Source organism: Ambystoma mexicanum, chromosome 5q, assembly GCF_040938575.1.
Source record: "Ambystoma mexicanum isolate Mex_15411 chromosome 5q, UKY_AmexF1_1, whole genome shotgun sequence".
NCBI classification, from domain to species: domain Eukaryota; kingdom Metazoa; phylum Chordata; class Amphibia; order Caudata; family Ambystomatidae; genus Ambystoma; species Ambystoma mexicanum.
Genome location: NC_090933.1, coordinates 405,708,364 through 405,729,261, shown reverse-complemented (window position 1 = coordinate 405,729,261; position 20,898 = coordinate 405,708,364). Strand labels below are relative to the sequence as shown.

The following is a 20,898-nucleotide window of genomic DNA, read 5'->3' as shown; positions in this document are numbered from 1 at the left end:
GCTATCAACCAGTGCCTATCTACCGATCTGTGCATGCATCGATGGATCTAGGAATATATCAATCTACCTATATGGCCATTTATGTAGCCATCGATCCATCTATTCCCCGCCCCCCCATGTGAGCCCTGCCCTGATCATTTAATGTCTTTATTGATGGGGGCAGCCATGGATGTAATGTCAACATCGAACGGGCGGACGCCCCTTCTTTACTATAACACACCCAAGGGACCCGGCCGCGACGTAAACGCATATCGGGCTTTTCTGATGGAGGCGCGCGTCCGCGTAGGGGATTCCCTGAGACGTGCGGGATATGAATCCCTCTAATGCGGCGGAAACGGTGTCCAGCGCCGAGAGGCCCCGGGGAGCCACGGGTGGCGCTCGGTGGGACTCGCCTCCGTGCCGGTCACTCCTCCCCGAGGGCGCTGTGGGGCACCGCGGTGGCCGTGAGCCCGGCGCATTCATTTCTTGATAGGAAGGGCCGTTTCCGCGAGGTTTCTCTCTCTTTGTTCGCGTTATTGTCTTTACGCGCCAACGGATCCCGTCAATAAATAACGCGGGTGTTCTTTAAAAGCAGAACCAGGCTTCCCTCGAGGAGCAGTACACGTGGATTTCAGAGGCAGCTCAGGCCGACACTCCCTTTACCCCTAAATGTTCGTACTGGGAGGGAGGGGGGCTCTAGGGCTTCCCGCATTCCGAACATACCCTTTTTTTGACTTTTTTTTTTTAAATAGCTAGCTATGCTCTTGTTGTGATGTCGGAGCCGTGCGTCTGCAGTAGGTTTATTCCCAGCACCCACCAAGCCCTATTACGGGGGACCGCGGTAGCTGTAGGACAGAAAACCGGGTGGGCTGGGCTCTAACAGGGCATCCTCCCTCCCCCCTCCCCCCCACCCCCCCAACGCGACTCCGACTTTTATCCTCGCTGGCTAATACGCCGAGTGCTATTAAACGGTATCCACAAAGCCCGATTACGAGGGACTGCGGGAGCTGTAAGGGTAGGGTGACCAGATTTTCAAAACAGAAAACCGGGATGGCCAACAACATAAAAGAGGGACTACCCCATCGCAGCCCACCAATTACCGCCCCTCCCCCAACACGCTCCCACAACCACCCCCAACCATATTTCCAGCACTTCTCCTTTCTATAAACTGTATATAATCTAATTTGTGTAGTTTTGTTTGTGAATCGTGGCATGTTAATTCAAAACGAGCGTTAGCTCTAATTGATATTACTTGGCTTGCTGTACAACAATTTCCCACAGTCAGTAAGTGTTCTGCTTTGTACCTGAGAGGTTGGGGGTTCGAGTCAAACCTCCAACTTCATAATTCTGAAAGTGTTGTGAAAAATAATTACGGTTTTAATTACCGTAGCCCCCCCCAAACATGCAAACCCCGGACGGGGTTTCAAAAATGAAAAAACTCCCGGGACGGAGGGCGATTTCCCCGGACTGTCTGGTCACCCTATGTAAGGGCAGACAGCCGGGTGGGCTAGCTCTAACGAGACATCTCCCCCACAACGTGGCTCAGCCTTTTATCCTCACTGGGCAATACGCCGAGAGCTATCAAGCGTATCCACCAAGCCCTATTACGATGGACCGCGGGAGCTGTAAGGACAGACAGCTGAGTGGGCTAGGCTTTAGCAGGGCATTTCCCCACAGCGTGACTCAGCCTTTCATCCTCCCTGGGCAATACGCCGAGTGCCATGAAACGGTATCTACAGCACTGTCAAGCGCGCAAGAGGTGCTGCAACGCGAGGCCACGCCGTGACAGCCACCGAATATACACCCCGACCCGACTGCTTAGAGCAGAAAGAGGAGATTACGTGTGCATTCGCGTATTCCATAAAACATCCTTTCTTACGTGCTAAGTAATGTCCATTGTAGTGGTGAATGAATGGCTGTGAGGTCATGGCTGATGTCATGCACGGAACTTTGGGTCACAACGCAACATCTATCTAGTCATAGAGGGCTCGGATTCAGGGAATTTTCTGCACGGTCCAAAGTGACTTTGCGCAGTCATTTTGCGCTGCAAAAATTGAGCCCTGATTCACAGAGCGTTTTCCAATGGGGTTTGCCACTATGAAATGCTTCTGTGAAGTAGGCCCTAAATGTCTATGCTCGGACTTTGCACAGCAAAAATGCACTTTGCACATTTCCATGAATCAGGGTTTGTGTCGGCAGTGCAGAGTCACTTTTCAGCAGTGCAAATTCACTTTGGTCCGTACAAAGAAAATCCCTGAATCGGCCCTAAATGCATATTACAAGCTCCTCCATTGCCGTTTTATGCCATAAATAAAACACACTGTCAAGTATAACACACAATACCTCGACATTGTGGGTGCGTGTGCGGGATGCAGTCCCACTTCCCAGAGCGACACCATAACAATATAACACAGAACAGATAAGCATTGGAGGGGCTAAAACACACCTTGGGCCTGCAGGTTTCAGAGACATGTTTCAGAGGTGACCGAAGTACTCCTCCAGGGTGAGCGCCCTGCCCTGGACTCTGCTGTGACCCCGCGCGCCCCGCCCCCACGGCACACAAACAGACACACCTCAAGGACACCGGGTTAAACAGTCACTGCCAGCTGCCCGCAGCCCACCCTCGCGGGGCGCCAGGTGATGGCGAACCCAGGGCATAAATAACGCCATAAACCCGTGGAGGGTTCGGCGCTGTGCCATGTAATTCTTAACAATTGCGTCGTAAACTAAACGACGTGAAAATGGACTTTCTGCAAAGATTAACTGGCGAACCAAACATGCTGTGTTTGCACTGAGCGGCCACCCAAAGGACCGTGTGTGGAGGATTATGGACAAGAGCCGGGGCTGGGTTTCAAGGGGCCCCTGCCCGGCGACCGGGGCATTTTATCGGAGTGCCCTTTCACCGCAAGCACGCAGGGACCCTCGCACAAAGTGTGTCTATATTCCCTCATCCAGATGGAAGTTCCCGTCTCACAGCCAAATGCGGCATTTAAGTGAATCTGTCAATGCCTGAAAAGTGCGCCAGGAGCTCATAACGTGGCACAGGACGCCGCGTCTCCACATAATACCGCGATAAGTGTACATTTGTGGCGGCACGTGACCCCCACAAAGCGTGCCCCGCGCCCAGCAGGGTTCCCGGTCCGCGGACTGGTGCCTGGGCATTGAGTGGGAAGCAGTCAGTAGCCCTGATGGTGGCCCCAACCCCGCATTTCCTTACAGACCGGTCCTGGGCTCTGCAGGCCAGCCCCGTGCAGTGCACCCGCGAACTCTGCTCAGTGCAATGCTTCTGCGGCCCCAAGGGGCTCAGACCTGTCCCAAAAGCCCGCACGACGGATTCACAACGCGTTCTTCAATGGGAGGTTCGTTCCCCTTTGAAAAACGCCTTGGTAAATTATGCCCCGTTTGCATGCATAAAGAAGCAAGGAGAGCGGCGGGGGGGGGGGGGGGGGGTTCTCTTTGAAGAGGCTTTATTTAATACCAAGAGGAGCCAGTGAGAATAATGTGTTCACTGGAGGCGACCCGGATAATGAGTGAAAAGGACCGAGTTCAGCACGCGTTCTTCCCCTTCCCATTGGCAATGGTGATTAAGAACCCGTCCCAGCTCCATGTAAACACCAACATGTGCTGGATGGAAACGTTCGAATGAATCATAACTATAGGCAATGACTCTGTACAGTTTAGATTTATCGTCCACCTGAGCCATTACAGAAGGGTGCCACAGCGTATCCGAATCAGCCTCCCCCACACACTTCCAACAAACGGAGGGCCTCCTTTACAACTGGCCCAACAGCCACGCCATGCCCCCCACCCCCCTCCCCGCCATCCATTAAGGCAGAAGGCCATTCAGGTGTTAGGAGTGCCGAACACGTGGGGTGTTTTTGTGTGTGACGGGTCACAGTAACAGCGAATAACACACACCAAACATGATCCCGTCCGAGAAAGGCAAACCCAGTCCACATATTCCACGGAACAGCCACCGGCGATGAGAGCTGTGCCCCTAGTCCCAGCAACCATTGCAGAGCGACCAAGAAATATGCAAATATCCTCCACTCCAAGTTGTGGCATGGAAATATGCTTCTAGCACATTCCCCGTGGGGGCCCTGACACCGAACCGGACTGTGCCACCACAATGCTCTTCGTGCGCGTGCTGCACGGGGCAATACACATTGATGACACGAGTTTCTTTGCACAACACCTGTGGCACTAGAATGCAGCTACCCCCGCGATGAAAGTCTGCCTGCTGCTCACATACTCTAGGAGCTACCTCTCCGCACCCACCCACATGCCTGCTGTACATGGGTGACTAGCAGGCACGTGGCCACCCCTACCAACCTCCATACTGGCCAAGGCCACACACGCACTCTATTTCTCTCTGACGAATTTCCCATACCTGGACTACACCCCCACCAAGAGCGTCCAACCTACAGTGCGTTCGGACCATACCAGGGGTGAAAGGCGCTATACAAATGCCCATTAGATGGCCCCATCACCTGCACAGAATATATTTTCTTCTAGACCAACACACGTTTTGCATTCCTAAAGATCAGCCGAAAAGTTGGCACTGAGGGTGGACATCGAGATTTGCTTTAAAATAGCGGATGACATTAATTGAGTGACATTTCTGTGGTACTCGTGTCTTGTCGGCCCACCAAAGAGCAAAACATTCAGAGCACTTTTTCCTGGTAGCCAGAGTAAGCTAGGGCGTGAAGCAAAGCGCCCAAGGCGGAGTAATACAAATACTGACCAGTGTCTGCCAGTCACCAGCCCTACGGGTAGCCACCATCCCAGCCACGTGTACTCCCTTAAAGCTGACAGTGAATCCCTACTCTCAGCCAGACCTAGGAAACTTCGGATGCCTAGGAGCCCAGGATGCTTCCAGCCGCGCAGCTCTGCATTATACGCTCTGATCAATGGTGCCAGCCGGGCAGTGCCACAGGAAGGAGCTGTACTCGTAGTACGGCCTCGTCTGAAGAGGAACTCTAAGGCAAAGATATATCTTTTCAACATCCTAAACTACTAGGCGCAAAATACTAAACATTATCTGTTAAGAGTTAAAATAAGTGTCGACATGCCTAAAAAAATACTCACTTTGGAATTAGGAATGACTTTTTTTACACCATAAAAAATCTTTTACGCCAAATTTAGGCAGTAAAAAACCCTCATATCATAAGATCTTCGGGAACCCAGCCTGCAGCTGTAGCGTGGTTCCACACTTATTGATCAACGTTCAGTAGGCCAAAAACACGCACAACCTCCCTTTGTGAACTGTTCTCCCAGTTTAAGGGACCACACACCGCTAACTACCAGACGGGCCTTTGGTGTGTGGGAGCGGGGGCGCCTCATAGGACTATCTACTGGATATGAGCTGCCTTATCTCTGTCCCCGAGACTCCTGTAATTCATTAAACTATTTCCAATCAGCCAATAGTGGTGCCTCAGTGTCTAGCTTGCATAAGGCCTCTGCCATCCCACTAATCTCCGCCACCAATAAAGCACTCACTTAGAGAGCAGGGAGGCAAGCATTATGGTGTTGATTTCTTGCTTAAATCTTCCCTATATTAACCACCGACATCGTGGGAAGTACCGCTGTATGATAGCTTCTGTGGGGCTTTCCTGGCATACACATATAATAAGTCAGTGATTATAGCTATACACATAAAACATTAAAAAAAAACGTTTAAAATAAAGAATTGAGGTTAATCTAACAAAAAATAAAGACTACAAAGATTGGGAATAACAGTTTTAAGGTAAAAATACTCACTGCATATCCCTACAAATTCAACCGTGAAACTCGAAGTATAAACGCTCAGTCCATACCACTACAAACCCAACCTTAACACTCACTTCAACAATGGTATTTCTGTAACCTGTCTAATACTCGAAGAAGCAAATGTTAAGGTTGGATGTGTAGTGCTATGGATTGAGCGTTTATACTTCGAGTTTCATGGTTGAATTTCTAGGGATATGCAGTGAGTATTTGTGCCTTAAAGCTTTTATTCTAACTCTTTAAAGACCTTATTTTATTTTTAGATTAAGCTTCACTTTTTTACATTTAAAAGGGTTTTCTCATATCTAATTGAATGTGTGTGTGTGGAGTATATGTACATATATGAGCACAGACTTTATCGTCATCACCAACGCTCCCTTACCATGCCCACCCACCCCTTTGTTTAATTCTGTGCATTTTGAATCTCCATGTGCCCCGACCGCCCTGTCTTACTAAACTGCACACCCTGCGTATTCACTTCTGTCATTACGATTTACTCATCTATGTCAATGTGCTTAAACACGTGTTTATTTATTGCCTTTAATGGGGTTGCGTGATGACCATACGCACTGTTGTTGAAAATGTGCCATTCAATTTTAAAATTCGGGACTGATTTGCAAAGCGTTTTCCAACGGTATTGCGCCATTGTAAAACACGTTTGTGAATCATGCCCTCAAGTCTACTGAATGTGTAATTGTTTATTGCTGGTCTTTCTCTATATTCTCAACAGGCCAGGTATAAGCGATGTATAATTTATTTGAAAAGAACAGCATGTTATATTTGTATTGCACTTTGACATGGCTTGTGTGATGTGTTATAGATATTTGGGAATGTACTATGTATAATATGTAGGTGTGATGCACACTGGTACACAGAAACTCTGGCAGAGGTGACTGGGAATGGTAGTGCCATCACAGGGCTGCTAATAGAACATCGTGGAGGACTTCCCCTTTAAACCACCAAGATTGGGCGAAATGTCTGCGAAACCACCAGGCAGCGCTGGATTGAATACACCAAGATGAGGCGCCCCCGTTGGGCCCATGTCTTTCTGGTTCATGACGTCAGCCACTGGGCCACAGGGCTGCGCACGCTCTGACCGGAAACACCAGAGTAAGGTGTATCCATAGAGTTCTAATAAAGAACTAGAGGTACAACATACCACCAGAAGCTGTGTAGGCCGTGGACGCCAAGCTGGTGGAAAAAACATGTCACTATCCATTGTTTCCTATGGCAGCTTTTCCACCAGCATGGGGTCCATGGCTGATAAATGAATGGAAAACGGCTGCCTCACTTTTTGCTCTCGTAAAGTAGGCAATGTTGGCCCTCTACTTCTTTTTAGAACTCTGTGGATGTAGCCTGACGCATCTGAGGTACACAATTACTACCTCTTCCAATTTGATAGAACCCAGATGAAGGCCGCACTAGGTTCTGGGCATGAACCACGTGGCAGCATCTTACAGACGAATACATGTATGAGTGAGTATGATTGCATCTGTGTGGAGCTAATTCAACAGAATTACCATGGATTCGGAGTTCACAAATGCAACCCAACAGGTGACTCTTAAAACTATTACAGACAGCCAATAATTCTATCCTTTCCCTTAAGATTAATTTTCTTCTGATTTTCTTGAGAACATATGCCAGAACAGCAAAACATGGAACAGCAAGGCGCTCTTCGGTGTTTTAACCTGAATGTGAGGAGTCTGTGGAGGCAAGTGCGTCGTTTACAGGCCCCGCGGAGGGATACTGGCGGCCCCGCGGAGGGATACTGGCGGGGAGGCGCAGCACACACCGCGTATTCCGCCGTGAAGCGCGCGGCCTGGAACTGAACCCTACAGGACGCCATGTCACGGCCAGTGAGCGCGAGGCAACGGGCGAGGTGGCGGGGGAGCCGGGGAACTGAACATGGCGTCCCGTGGGGTTCGCTTCAGTTCCAGCCCCCCCACCCCCTCAAATTACGCCCATGCCTCGGGAAACGAGCCCGGGGCTTCCTGGTAGCGCGCGAGTAGGTCAGGGGAAGAACTCGCGCAAAGACTTCAACAACGAGGCTCGCGCCACTTCCGGTGAAAAGGACGCGGGAAAGTAAACTCTCAGCGTCGGCGGAAACGCTGAAAGGTCACCGCGAATGTGTCACCCTGGGGCCAATACTAGAGACATGCGGCCCGCGGCCCTTACCATTTCAGCAGACTTTCTCTACACATCCCCTTTGGAACAGTCTCGCCCCTGGTGGGCCTTAATGACGCGTTTCAATGGCGTCTAACACATCAAGCACTGTCTGGCAGCCCCGAAAGGATATATCACGGAGCCTCACGCCTGGGTAACCGCGGGCAACCAAGATAATTCAGCAATTCCTGGAAACCCCAAACACCAGTCTGACATATGTACTATGCCACTAGTCATATGTACTATGTCGCTAGCCCTGTCTTCGAGGGCCTGGCCATAGTATGGGCGCCGTACTAATTAATTTAACGACTAGTGTATTTTGAACAATTGTGCATCCCTCTTTCGCATGCGTCCGATTTGGCAAAACTTTACGAAACATTTTCCATAATAATCTGCCTATGTTTTGGAAGGGGGTGAGGGGTGAATTGACTTTCAATCCTAGATGTACTTTCCCGACAGCCAGTAAACGGGTTAGTAGGCCCACTTTCAGTGGAGCCTGTTGCCTTCCACTTCACCGCCCATGAACAACTCAGCATCAAGGCTTGCTTTCCGTGTTCACAATCCACTTCCTCTATTTTCCAATTTCACTTCTTTGCCGTTGTTTTCAAAGTAGCCAGGTGCGTTTTTTATTTTAGCCGCTGTGTTTTGTTTTTTAATGGGTACGGTTTTTAGTATTCCTACTGCAGAGAACACTCGTTTCTCAACGACCACCGAGTTGAACAGTTCACAGTCACCCGTGAGGACACAGTGGGCCCGATTCATTGAATTTTTTGCACAGCTGAAAAGTGAGTTGCACTTCCAACTCAAACTCCGATTCATGGAACTGTGCAAAGTGTATTTTTGCCGTGCAACGTCATTTTGCGTTGCTAAAAAACACGTTGAACTGCTCCACCCTAATTCATGGAACTGTGCAAAGTGTATTTTTGCCCGGCAAAAACTTTACCCGGAAAAAAGACACTTTGCACTGTTCCATGAATCAGGTTGTTCGTTGGCAGTGCAAAATCATTTTGCACCGTGGAAAAAATACCACGAATATGGCCCAGTGACTTGTGAGGTCACATCGACCACCGAGTCCACAACCACGGGTGCGTCGCGGTAACCAAGGGGTCATAGTCACTGGTTATAGGACGGCACAGTAAAATGTGAGGTCACAGCCCCTATTGAGTCCTCTACCACTAAAGAGGACACTGTGACTAGTGAAGTCACTGTCTGTGTCCACGACCGTAGTGAAATCACAGCGAGCAGTGGGGCCATAGTCACGACTAGTGTGGTAACAGGGCCAGAGTAAAACGTGAGGTCGCATTGGCCCGTGAGGACGCAATGGCATGTAAGGTCACAGTAAGAGTGCGTTACTAGTGCGCAGGTAGGTCCTTGTCATTAATGAGGTCGCAGGATGTTCTATTAATAGTGAGGTCACAAGACGTCCTAAGGATACAGAGACAGTGAGGTCACGGCACATGTATTCCAAAGTCAAAGCATATTCTGACCTCTTTGTGGGTAGCCACTCCCCCCCACCTATCCTGAACATTAGTCCAGCGAGTCTTGCTGCCTTCCACGCAGCACTGGAACCTGTTTATGGGGGTCAGGATCGCGGGCGCGCAGCCCTCCCTTGATCCGGCACTGGAAAGGCCTACCACCACGCCGAGCTGAGAGACGCGCGGCCTCTGACCCCTGAAACCTTTATCTCGCTGCACCCAGGGAGGCGTCCACAGCCCACCTCTGGGGGGCGTCTGTCCCCCTGCCCATCCATCATCTGTGTTTAAGCTGTGGGACAGGTACAGATAGCTGGCAGCAGAGTCTTGCCTTCTTACGTGTTCCAAAGGTTGACAACAATGCGGTCACAGTAACATCAGGGCGCTTATATAAACCTAAAGCCATGTTCAGATAAAGACTGGCCGGGGAAGGTCTCTTCCTCGAACCTTGCTACTCTTTCATAGGTAACTCAAAAATCTAAATGACTACGACTACCGGGCACCAACCCATGATTTCACTGGCCCGATCCATGGCTACCATGCTCCAATTACCATGTGCCGATCAGTGTCTATCATGCACCTATTGATGCCTTCATGGCACCAGCCAATCTCTACCATACACATTCTCATAGCTCCCAATGCACTGATCCATTGCTACAATGCCCCAATCCATGACTGCATGCACAGATCCATGGCTACATTGACCAGACCCATGGCTACCCTGCTCCAAATACCATGTGCCGATCAGTGGCTTCCATGCAACAATCTATGGCAATCATACACTGATTGATGCCTTCATGGCACCAACCATCACTACCATACACATACTCATATCTACCAATGCACTGATCCATGACTTCACTGGCCCGATCCATGGCTACCATGTTCCAATTAACATGTGCCGATCCGTGAATAATAGGTACCAATCCATGGCTAGCATGCGCCGATTCATGCCTATCATGATCACACCCACGGCTACCATGAACTGATCAATCTCTACCATGCACCGATCCATAGCTACATTGCTCCAATTGCCATGCCATTGTGACCCATGTCTACCATGTGCTGACCCATGCCTTCCATGCAGAAAACCATACATACCATGTGCTGGCACATGGCTACTATGCATCAATCCATGGCTAGCATGCTCTAATTTAGGAGATTGAGATGACGTTTGACTTTACCAGAGGTCAAGTGCAATTTGTGGAGTCTTCTTTGTTGGCATGCTGTTATTACCATGCGGCAATCCAGGGCTTCTATGCACTGCTCTTTGGCTAGGATACGCTAATCCCTGCTTCCCATGCACTGGCCCGTGGCTACCATGCAACAACTCATAGCTACCATGCACTGATCAATTGCTACCATGTGTCAATTCCCTGACAAAGAAACAAACCATACACATTCTTACGTCAACACCACATGATGCCTAACAACCGAAAAAGCGCCTACGCTCAGAGGCTGGTTTCTCCAACCTGAAGCTACCAACAGCACATCACAGCTCACATGCTCTTCCCCCGCTCGGTCCATCTACAAATCCCCGCATCCTCCTTGCATTACAGATCCGCCAGAGCGCCAAGAGACCAGGCAGGAGGCAACAGTGCACGGTACAAGAACCTTTTCACATTACATAACAATCGATGGCTACCAAGTGCCGACCCAAGGCTTGCAGGTCCCACTGTGCTAGGAGTTGTCCTCCCTTTCTCCCATGGCTCAAACCTGTACGTTGGTCAACGGTTTAAACTACTATTCAACCAAATTCATTCTGGCCTTGAACGTTATCTGGCTGGCTTACAACCAGGGCTGCTCTCAACCAATCGGATTTTCATAATAATGAACGAGGCAACACATTGACCCTGAAATTCCAAAAATCTAAACCGTTCCCATAGATGTTCACTGCGGCTATCATCTTGGACAGTGACTGGCTTTCTCGGTTTTGTGGGTGGACGATCCCATCGGATTCATTAAGCTGAAAAGTGGTGTCTAGCCACTGTAAGGGGCAGTAGAAAGCATGCAGCCTCTCACGACATTCCAATGGCACCACTGGGGTGCTTTCTGATACAGAGAACAATTACACTGGGAAACGACAAGAGCCATTATTGCAGCGCTTGGAAGCCTTGGGAATCCGGAACGAAGCATGACGTGATATTATTTATAATTGTAATGTATTTATTATAATTTGTAAAGCACATGTTACCCCCCAAAACGGCAGCATGACCCCTAGAATGAAGAACAATAACGCACAAAAGAGCACTGCTTTTTCTGGGGAAGAGGGGCGCTTTCAAAGCGCCGTAAAGCACAAACGTGCACGGCTATCTCTACAGGCTGTCAGAGACGAGTGGGGCGAAGAAGGAAAAAGGGAACGCGGTTGCACCACGGCGGAGAGGCGGCGCTATAAGTAGCTGGCCGGTACACTATGTAATCGGAAAGTAGCTTAGTTTAGGGATAAACAAAGACTTGTGCCTCTATTCTAACCCCGAGACCCCAAAAGTCCTGGATTGCATCCACGCTATACGCGCAACTAAAAATAACATGACACAGAGCGCGCCCCGCAATCCGGGCTGTGTTCGCGGACCCGTACACATCGTTTTCTTTAACTACAATCGCCTAAAGGTGGGCTCGGACTGTTAGATTTGCCATTTCTCGAATGGCTGGACTATTTGAGTAGTGTGGGTGACTTCAGGACGAGATTGGGTGCCAGTTTGATGAGCGAATGCAACGTGCAACTGGTATTTGTAAGCAATGACATGTAGCTCGTGTGCATTTGAACGCGCTATTCGCCACAAACGTTGTGGACAATGTGACGCTCCAAGTACTTCTGAAAGAGTTTCTGGCAACAAGTGACATAAGGAGATATGCGTTTCTCAGCCACCGTGTTACCCACGCCACCGCCTGTGTGCTGTTATCCCTGTCTGAGCCTACCCACACATAAGCACCGACCTCACACTGAGGCGGTAGCATTTATTTCAGGTATTTGCAGAAAAGGTGAAGGCATCTCGAGCTTTTCAACCTGTCGTTTTCAGGCGTAAATGGGAAATGGCGTATGTGATGTTTTATAGCAGCAAGTCACTTATTACAAGGTCCGTGGAAGCGTTCCATCTGCTAAAGTTGTTTACCCCGAAACTAAGGGCCGGATTCATGGAATATTTGCCGGTTCAAGATGACTTTGCACTGCTGAAAAGTGACTGTGCACTGCCAACACAAACCCTGATTCATGGAACCGTGCAAAGTGTATTTTTGTACTGCAAAAATGACCATGCGCTGACTTTGCACTGCAAAAATACACTTTGCAAGGTTCCATGAATCGGCAAGGTTCCATGAATCGGGGTTTGTGTCGGAAGTGCAAAGTCACTTTTCAGCAGTGCAAACCGGTAAATATTCCATGAATCGGGCCCTCAATGTTTAAATTAAATTAAACAGCGGCGCTGCTGCGTTCATTGTTTAAGTAAGAAGCGGCCGGGGCCCACAATAAAGTGGGTGTAGTTCAGAAACAATGGTGTGTATTTATGTGTTCAGTCTACTAAGTACGTGCCAGAGTGCCAGGACTTTGCTAAGACTCGCCAGTCGAGTGGAACAAAACTTCCATCAATTCTGTCTGAGAATAAAAATGCATCAGAACTCGGGCAGCTCGTGTAACTGCCGCAGAACCACAGCAATTCGTAAATGCGTCAATAGTCAGTTAGAATAATACAAGCGCTACACGTGAGAAAGAAATACCACTAGACATGTAACCTGGCACTAGAATGCACACTACTGCCCCAGATAATCATACTATGTCCCCAGAACTGTCACTTTTCTGTCAAGCATGGCAACACCTGGAGAGAGAGAAGCAGCGTGCACCCTGTGCCAGTCAGTCGCCCATGCATACTCGGCGTGCTTACCTCCTCCGGGGCCCCGCACGGGCATGGGCGCCCGGTTCTGCAGGCTGTGTAGCATGGAGTTCTCGAAGTGTCCCGTGGGCCAGGCCGCACTCAGCTGCGGGCCCATGTACGGGCTGTAAGGGCTGGCATAGGAGCCGTTCAGGGGCCGCGCCAGAGAGCTGTACTGGTCCCTGGGGCTGACGCCCAAGCCGGCGCCGTAGCCACCGTCCCTGGGGGCGCCGTTGGCCATGGGCGGGCTGGGGGAGTAGGCGAAGCGTCCGGGCCCGTGTGGGTTGCCCCCGCTGCTGTAGGGCGAGCTCTCGGAGGCGGCCTGGGCCCAGCCGCTGCCCGGGTGTCCAGGCTGGCTCACCCCGCCGCCCTGGAGGTAGTTGATGCCGGAGATCATGGAGCCCACGCGGGTGGTGGGCACGTAGACGGGGGAGCTGGCCGCGGAGTGCATGAAGCTGCCACCGCCGGCGTCGTAGGCGGCCGGGCCCTGGCCCGCCGAGAGGGCCAGCGTCTGGTACATGTCCTCGGCCTGCTCCGAGTAGAGGCCCGGCCTCGGCCCCCGGCTGGACACGATCAGCTTGTTGGTCTGGTCCAAGTCCGTGAAGAAGAGGATGTCCTCCGAGTTGAGCCCAGTGGAGGGGTGCGGTGCCACGGGTCCGAAGTGGAGGTACGGGGTGCTCGCGGAGCGGCCCTCGGCGGAGGGCGGGAGGGCCCCCTCGGTGTCCAACTGCGGGGTCCTGGAGGAGCTGGTGTCGCCCTGGGAGCAGCAGGAGGACGAGGACGGGGAGGAAGAGGAGTGGTCCGGCTCCCTGCTGCTGTTGGCGAAGTGGTGATAGTAGGGGCTGGCGGGCAACCTCTTCACCACAGACCAGCTGACTTCATTCAGGTCCATCCAGCTGGTGGGGTGGCGGGAGGGGGCGACGGGCAGTCCGCTCAGTCCTATAGAAAAAGACACAAGAAAAGGCGGACGTTAGTAAACCAGGGATAGCCCAGTCTAAACATGTACACAAGCAGCCGTGTATTAGGACTGACCGAAAACGCTATGCCACAGTGCTGCACTGCACGGACCTTCCGAGACAGGCAAACTGCTGCTGCAGAAGACATAGCCCAAATGAGAGCACCCAGGCCTAGACAAATGCCCCCCCTCCTAATGAGCTTCATTTCAACTGGTGTAAACAAAAGGCAGCTTTAATCAGGCCTGTCTCCCCTCTCTGGGCGCGGGATAATGGGATCAGGCAGCAGAGGTCATTAACAGGACCAGACAATGGGGGGGGGGGGGTCCTCTCCCTGGTGCCAGTGTCATGCCTGCTCGCCCTCCCACCCCAAAAGGCTGCGCCCTATTCCTCCCCCTGAACTAGTCCTCGGCGAATTGGTGCAACTTTCCCCCTTCGTGCTGCACCCGCTTCCTCCCAGTACTCCCAAATGTTGCCATATTGTCTGGGAGACCAGAGAGAAGCTTACACGTGTATCAACACTTCTCTCCCGCTGAAGCTGCACCAACTCAATTTCCAAACTGAAAACAAACTGTGATTAAACAAATGCCATCTGTCCATGATTTTCAGTGCACCCTGCACTAGATTCTGAGAGGGCTAATCACATAGATACTGTGGGTGGTGGGGTCCCGCTGAATCCCATATGCGTGTGCGGGCCCCCATTTCCTCCAGGACAGACGGAAACGCGCAGTCAGCTGAAGGCCGGCTTCCTTCCTCGCTGCCGGGCCGCAGGGGCCGGAGAACCGCTGGAGGCGCCCGGAGAGAGAGAGGGAGGGAGGGAGGGAGAGAGGGAGGTGGGAAGAAAGTGTACCTTGGGTGAAAGCCGGTGCCAGGCCGTGCCGTGTACTCAGCGCCTCCCGGAAGCTTTACACTCCGCTGCAAGCCCAGACCTCTGACTAACGCAGGCAGGGCCTGGGGGGGCGGGGGGATAGAGGGGCGGTCAGGGCTGTGGGTCCTGCTGGCAGGGCCACGGGGTGATGGGCACGAGTGGGGGGTCAGGCAGGGGGGGTGGCAGAGCTGGCCACGGGCAGGTTATGGCAACGGGGGAGGGGCAATCAAGGCAGTGAGTGCTAAGGGAACAGGGCAAGGGGGTAATGGGCAGACAGGGCGCAGGTGTGGAAAAAGTCATGCAGGCCATAGGCTGCCAGCTGGCAGGTCTGGGGCGGGCAAGCGCACCACCGGCAGGGCACGGGAGAGCTGGGCAGAGGGAAGGAAGCAGGCAACGCTCATGACTTCAGTCACAGAGTGGCATGGGAGGGGGAGAGCTGGCAGTAAGGGACGTGGGTATCTGAGCACGGGGCAGGAGGGCAGCTGACAGGCAGTGGAGGCTGGGTGCAGGGTACGGACTGGCGCTTTGGATGGGGGCTTATAGACAGAGTGAAGGTAGGTGGAACAGGAGCAGGGGGGGCGCCTGGGCTGAGGGGTCCAATGGCATGTAACCCATTCCAGCAGGTACCACCAACAGAGATGCACAGGCAGCAGCAGATCCTGACCCACGAGTGACAGAACCTGCCAAGATCCGCGAAAGAGATGATAAAGAGAAAAAAAAGAAAAAAACACGTCCTGTCTGCTGAGCCAAAAGCCTTCCCCGCAGACCCCACCCGGGCCCATTTCTCTCGCAGATAACCACATTGGAATGGTTCGCAGCAGATAGGCGTGTAATCCGCCCCTCTGGGGAGATAAGGCTACGCGGAGGAGAGATAACCCCGCGCCGCAGCCAGAGGGGGCCAACAGACCTGTGCGGGCGCGGGCAGCAGCGGCAGCAGCGGCAGCAGGGCCATGGGCGGCGGCAGAGGCGGCAGAGGCGGCTCGGGGGGCACCCAGTGCGGAAGAGCGGCGGCGCGGCCGGAGAGCGCTGGGAGTGCGAGCCGGGGACTGCAGGCGGCTACTAACAGCCGAGGGGAAGGGAGCGCAGAGCCTGGCGGCAGGGGGAGGAGGGAGGGAGGGCAATGGGAGGGAGGGGCGGCGCCTCCCGCCCCCTCCCGCCGCCGCCGCCGCAGCTCTGATTGGATTCCCTCGCCCAGGGGCGCCCAGCAGGCCCCGCGGGGGTGCAGCAGCAGCCCCCCCCCTCACCCCCCACAAGGCTAGGAGACAGGCAGGCTGGCAGTCAGAACCGGGGGAGGGGGCACTGCCAGCCCACAGGCGCCCGCGCCACCCCATGCCAGGCAGGGTTCACCTGAGGGGCAGGCCGGGTCACACGGGGGGCCGGCAGCAATATCAGGGCAGAACTCGCAGCTTTCCCTTTTTATCCGACCAGAGGCGGGATGCGCCCGTCTTATTCCATTGCGCATTTATTTATGGGTTTCTGTCACTTTAGCTGTGTCTGGCTGCACTCCCAGGACTCGCCATTCACGTACCGTATATGCTGTACTACACGCGCATAGGAAGGGTGCTTTCAATACTGTAAGGCCCCGAAATGCACATATACATCTATAGAGACGGTGGCTGGGACAAAAGGTTGGCAAGTTGGCGGGGCCAAACTAATGAGCAATGAATGGATACATCACCATGGATACGGGTTCAAATTCAGCTTTACAATTGCATCTCTAATTTTTGATTTTACTGCATTTTTAGATATGTATTATTGTTTGTATTGTGGTGAATTGATGTGTTTGATTTGATTTCAGATTTTTTCTATTACATACGCTCTTCTATATATATATATGGCCCTTTCAGCCAAGTCAGAAATGCAAGGTGGCCCCGCAGTAGTCATCACTAGTAGCTCTGCCCCATTTCAGAGACTTATGAGCAAGGATTGTGGTTAGACCAATTAGCTCAAATTCAAGCCTTTGGGCCCGTTTCGTGGAATTTTTGCCCGGTTCAAAGTGACTTTGCACTGCTGAAAAGTGACTTTAAACTGCCAACCCAACCCCTGATTCATGGAACCGTGTAAAGTGTATGTTTGCAGTGCACAGTTAGTGCAAGTGGTAATTTTTGCAGTACAAAATGACTATGCACGGCAAAAATACACTTTGCACAGTTCCATGAATCAGGGTTTGTGTCGGCAGTGCAGAGTCACTTTTCAGCAGTGCAAAGTCACTTTCAACCGTGCAAAACAAGTCCATTAACCTTTATCTCCAGAGAGTGGTCTTTCTGTTACAGGGCAGTGCTTTTCGTCTTTCTTCGTGTATGGCGCCGTATGAAACTCACACTTTCCAGAGCTTGTCCAGGATTTTGAGCCGCAACCCCTCCTATTCCAGAACTGTCCAGCATTTTCCACCACAATGTTCCACTTATACAATCTGTCCAGGATTGTGAGCAATGGTGTCCAACCTTCCAGAACCTGTCCACGATTCTAAACCACAGTTGCCCATCTCCAGGAACCAGTGGAGTCTGAGCCATATCCCACATTCCAGAATCTGTGGATCCTGAGCCGCAATTCACCTCCTTCCAAAACCTGCCCAATATTCTGAGCCACAATGTCCCACCTTCCAGTAGCTCTCCGGGATTCTGAGCCACAATGTCACAGCGTCCAGAACCTGTGGATCCCTGACCACAGTGCCCCTCCATACATAACCTCTCCAACATTCAGAGCCAGAATGCCCCAGCTTCAAGAACCTGTTGATCCTAAGTCACAATGCCCTTCCTTCCAGAACCTTCCCAATATTCCGAGCCACAATGTTCCAACTTCCTGGACCTGGCCAATATTCTGAGCCATGCCCCACCTTCCAGTAGCTCTGCAGGATTCTGAGCCACAATGTCAAAGCTTCCAGAACCTGGGGATCCTAGGCCACAATCTCCCACCTTCCAGAACCTGCCCAATATTTTGAGTCGCAATGTCTCCAGCATTCTGAGCCACAATGTCTCTTTGTCCAGAATCTCTACAGGAGTCAGAGGAACAGTGTCCCACCTTCTGGAAAGTGGTGATTCTGCGGCAAGATATCACAACTTCATGATGTGTCCAGGATTCTTAGCCACAATGTCACACCTCCTGGAATTTGTGGCGCATGAGTCACCTGTCCAGGATTCTTAGTCACAGCCCTCCTGGAGCCTGTGATCCTGAGCCACAATGCTTCACCTTTCAGAACTCGTTCCAGAGTCTTAGCCTGAATGTCCCACATCCTAGAGCTTGTGGATTCTCAGTCACCAGGTTGTAGCTTCCAATAACCGTTCCAGATTCTGAACGATTCTGAACCACATTGTTGCGCCTTCTAGAAACTGTGAATCCTGAGCCATGAGGTTGAACCTTCAACAATCGGTGCCGGATTCAGAACCACATTGTTGCACTTCCTAAAGCCTGCAGATTCAGAGTCATGGTGTTGCACCTTCCAGAACCTGTTCCAGATTCTGAGTCACACTGTCATATCTTCTAGAGCCAGTAGATCCTGAGCCCTGAGGTAGAACCTTCCAGAACCCGTTCCAGATTCTGATTAACACTGTCATACCTTCTGGAGCCTGTGGATCCTGAGCCAGGAAGTGGCACCTATCAGAACCTGTTCCAGAGTGAGAGTCACACTGCCATACCTTCTAGAGCCTGTGGATCCTGAGCCACGATGTTGCACCTTGCAGAACATGTTCCAGATCCTGGGCCACATTGTTGCACCTTGAGAGCTTGTGGATCCTCTGCCACCAGGTCGCCCCTTCCAGAACCTGTTCCAGATTCTGAGTCACACTGTCATACCTTCTAGAGCCAGTAGATCCTGAGCCCCGAGGTGGCACCTTCCAGAACCTGTTCCAGATTCTGAGCCACACTGTCATACCTTCTAGAGCCTGTGGATCCTGAGCCAGGAAGTGGCACCTTCCAGAACCTGTTCCAGAGTGAGATTCACACTGTCATACCTTCTAAAAGCCTGTGGATCCTGAGCCACGATGTTGCACCTTGCAGAACATGTTCCAGATCCTGGGCCACATTGTTGCACCTTGAGAGCTTGTGGATCCTCTGCCACCAGGTCGCCCCTTCCAGAACCTGTTCCAGATTCTGAGTCACACTGTCATACCTTCTAGAGCCTGTGTATCCTGAGCCAGGAGGTGGCACCTTCCAGAACCTGTTCCAGAGCCTGAGTCACACTTTCATACCTTGTAGAGCTTGTGGATCCTGAGCCACAATGTTGCACCTTGCAGAACCTGTTCCAGATTCTGGCCACATTGTTGCACCTCGAGAGCTTGTGGATCCTCTGCCACCGAGTCACCCCTTCCAGAACCTGTTCCAGATTCTGAGTCACACTCATACCTTCTAAAGCCAGTGGATCCTGAACCAGGAGGTGGCACCTTCCAAACCCTGTTCCAGAGTCTGAGTCACACTGTCATACCTTCTAGAGCCTGTGGATCCCGAGCCAGGAGGTGGCACCTTCCAGACCCTGCTCCAGAGTCTGAGTCACACTGTCATACCTTCAAGAGCCTGTGGATCCCGAGCCACAATGTTGCACCTTGCAGAACCTGTTCCAGATTCTGGGCCACATTCTCGCTCTGTGAGAGCTTGTGGATCCTCAGCCACCAGGTCGCCCCTTTCAGAACATGTTCCAGATTCTGGGTCTTAATGTCCTACCTTCCATCTTGTGGGGTTCGGAGGAATGCACTGAGGGTTGATTCTGCCCAGCCATACATACAGGTGACCCCCACTTACCAAGGGGAGAATAAAATAGCAGCGGGCCAGGAACAGGGGCAAACAGCCCGAAGCTGCCGAATCACGATTATGGTGTTTGGTTACTTAATGTACAAATGCCTTTCTATGTGTCTACTACATGTATGAGCATTGCAGCTGGGATGTTGCTCTCCCCGGTAATTATGGGGGACAGATCTACAAAGCGTTTCTCAATAGGCTTTCTATTGAAAACGTGTTTTTAATTGTGTTTGATCAAATAAAAAAAAATCAACCTTTACAATTTGATATTATGATACACACATGAATGCTAAATAAATAAATATAGTTCGAAGTAAAATACATGTATAGACCAAGTCTTAATGAGGCACATTTCCCTAGACATCATATCCCACAATCAATTTCCACGGGCACAAGGAAATATCACATTAAAATTCCCCAAAACAGTCATCTGCAAACGAATTCAATTGAATAAGGCCAAGTGCCTGCATCCTGCGAATCAACGTTAATAACATGTTTGAGTTCTATGCAATACTTGTTTTTTTTTAATTTTATTTTTTACTTGTATTTATTTTGCATATAAGATATACATCATGGTAAGTCTGCAGTGTGCGTTGCCGTGAGCTCTCAAGGTAGCGTCTCATAAAACGGTACAGTGCAGCGCCTCGCGGCCATGCTGATGGTAGAGGTGCGCTATACCGCCACCAATAACAATAGCCCATCTTCTCACACGTGCACCTGTGTACAGGACCCATGAAATGACCTCTGACTATTGCGCCGCACGTCAGGCGTTGGAAGGTGTGGCTGTGCCCCTGATAATGAGTGGGGTGCATCGATAGGTCTGGCCTGCTCCCGGTGGGGTGCGGAGGGGGTGGGGGGGGGGGGTCTTCCTGAACAATAAATAAGTGGTGTGGTTTTCGCTATCTTGAAGGGTTTATGTGGTGTGATGTTGCTGCCCGGAAAGATGTCTATTATGCGTTATTCCATTGAGAGGCTACTCACTGGTTTGTTGGATGTGTGTACAAGGCCTTTCATGAGGATAAATAGTACACCGAAATACAAAATAAATAAATAAGGATAGCTCCGCCTGAGAGTGCTGGAGAGCGCGTTCTTGTGTACCC

General features: G+C 51.4%; 1 protein-coding gene across 1 annotated transcript in view; it reads right to left on the bottom strand.

Moving 5' to 3' along the window:
- Positions 1-16,104, bottom strand: part of GATA6 (GATA binding protein 6) — a 58,384-nt gene extending 42,280 nt beyond the window's left edge. Inside the window, exons 1-2 of the mRNA XM_069620892.1 lie at positions 15,975-16,104; positions 13,259-14,185 (exon numbers count right to left, since the gene is read on the bottom strand). Coding sequence (XP_069476993.1) covers positions 13,259-14,138 — 880 coding nt within the window. The 5' untranslated portion in view covers positions 14,139-14,185; positions 15,975-16,104. The remainder of the gene's footprint in view (positions 1-13,258; positions 14,186-15,974) is intronic.
- Between the last annotated feature and the right edge of the window lie 4,794 nt (positions 16,105-20,898).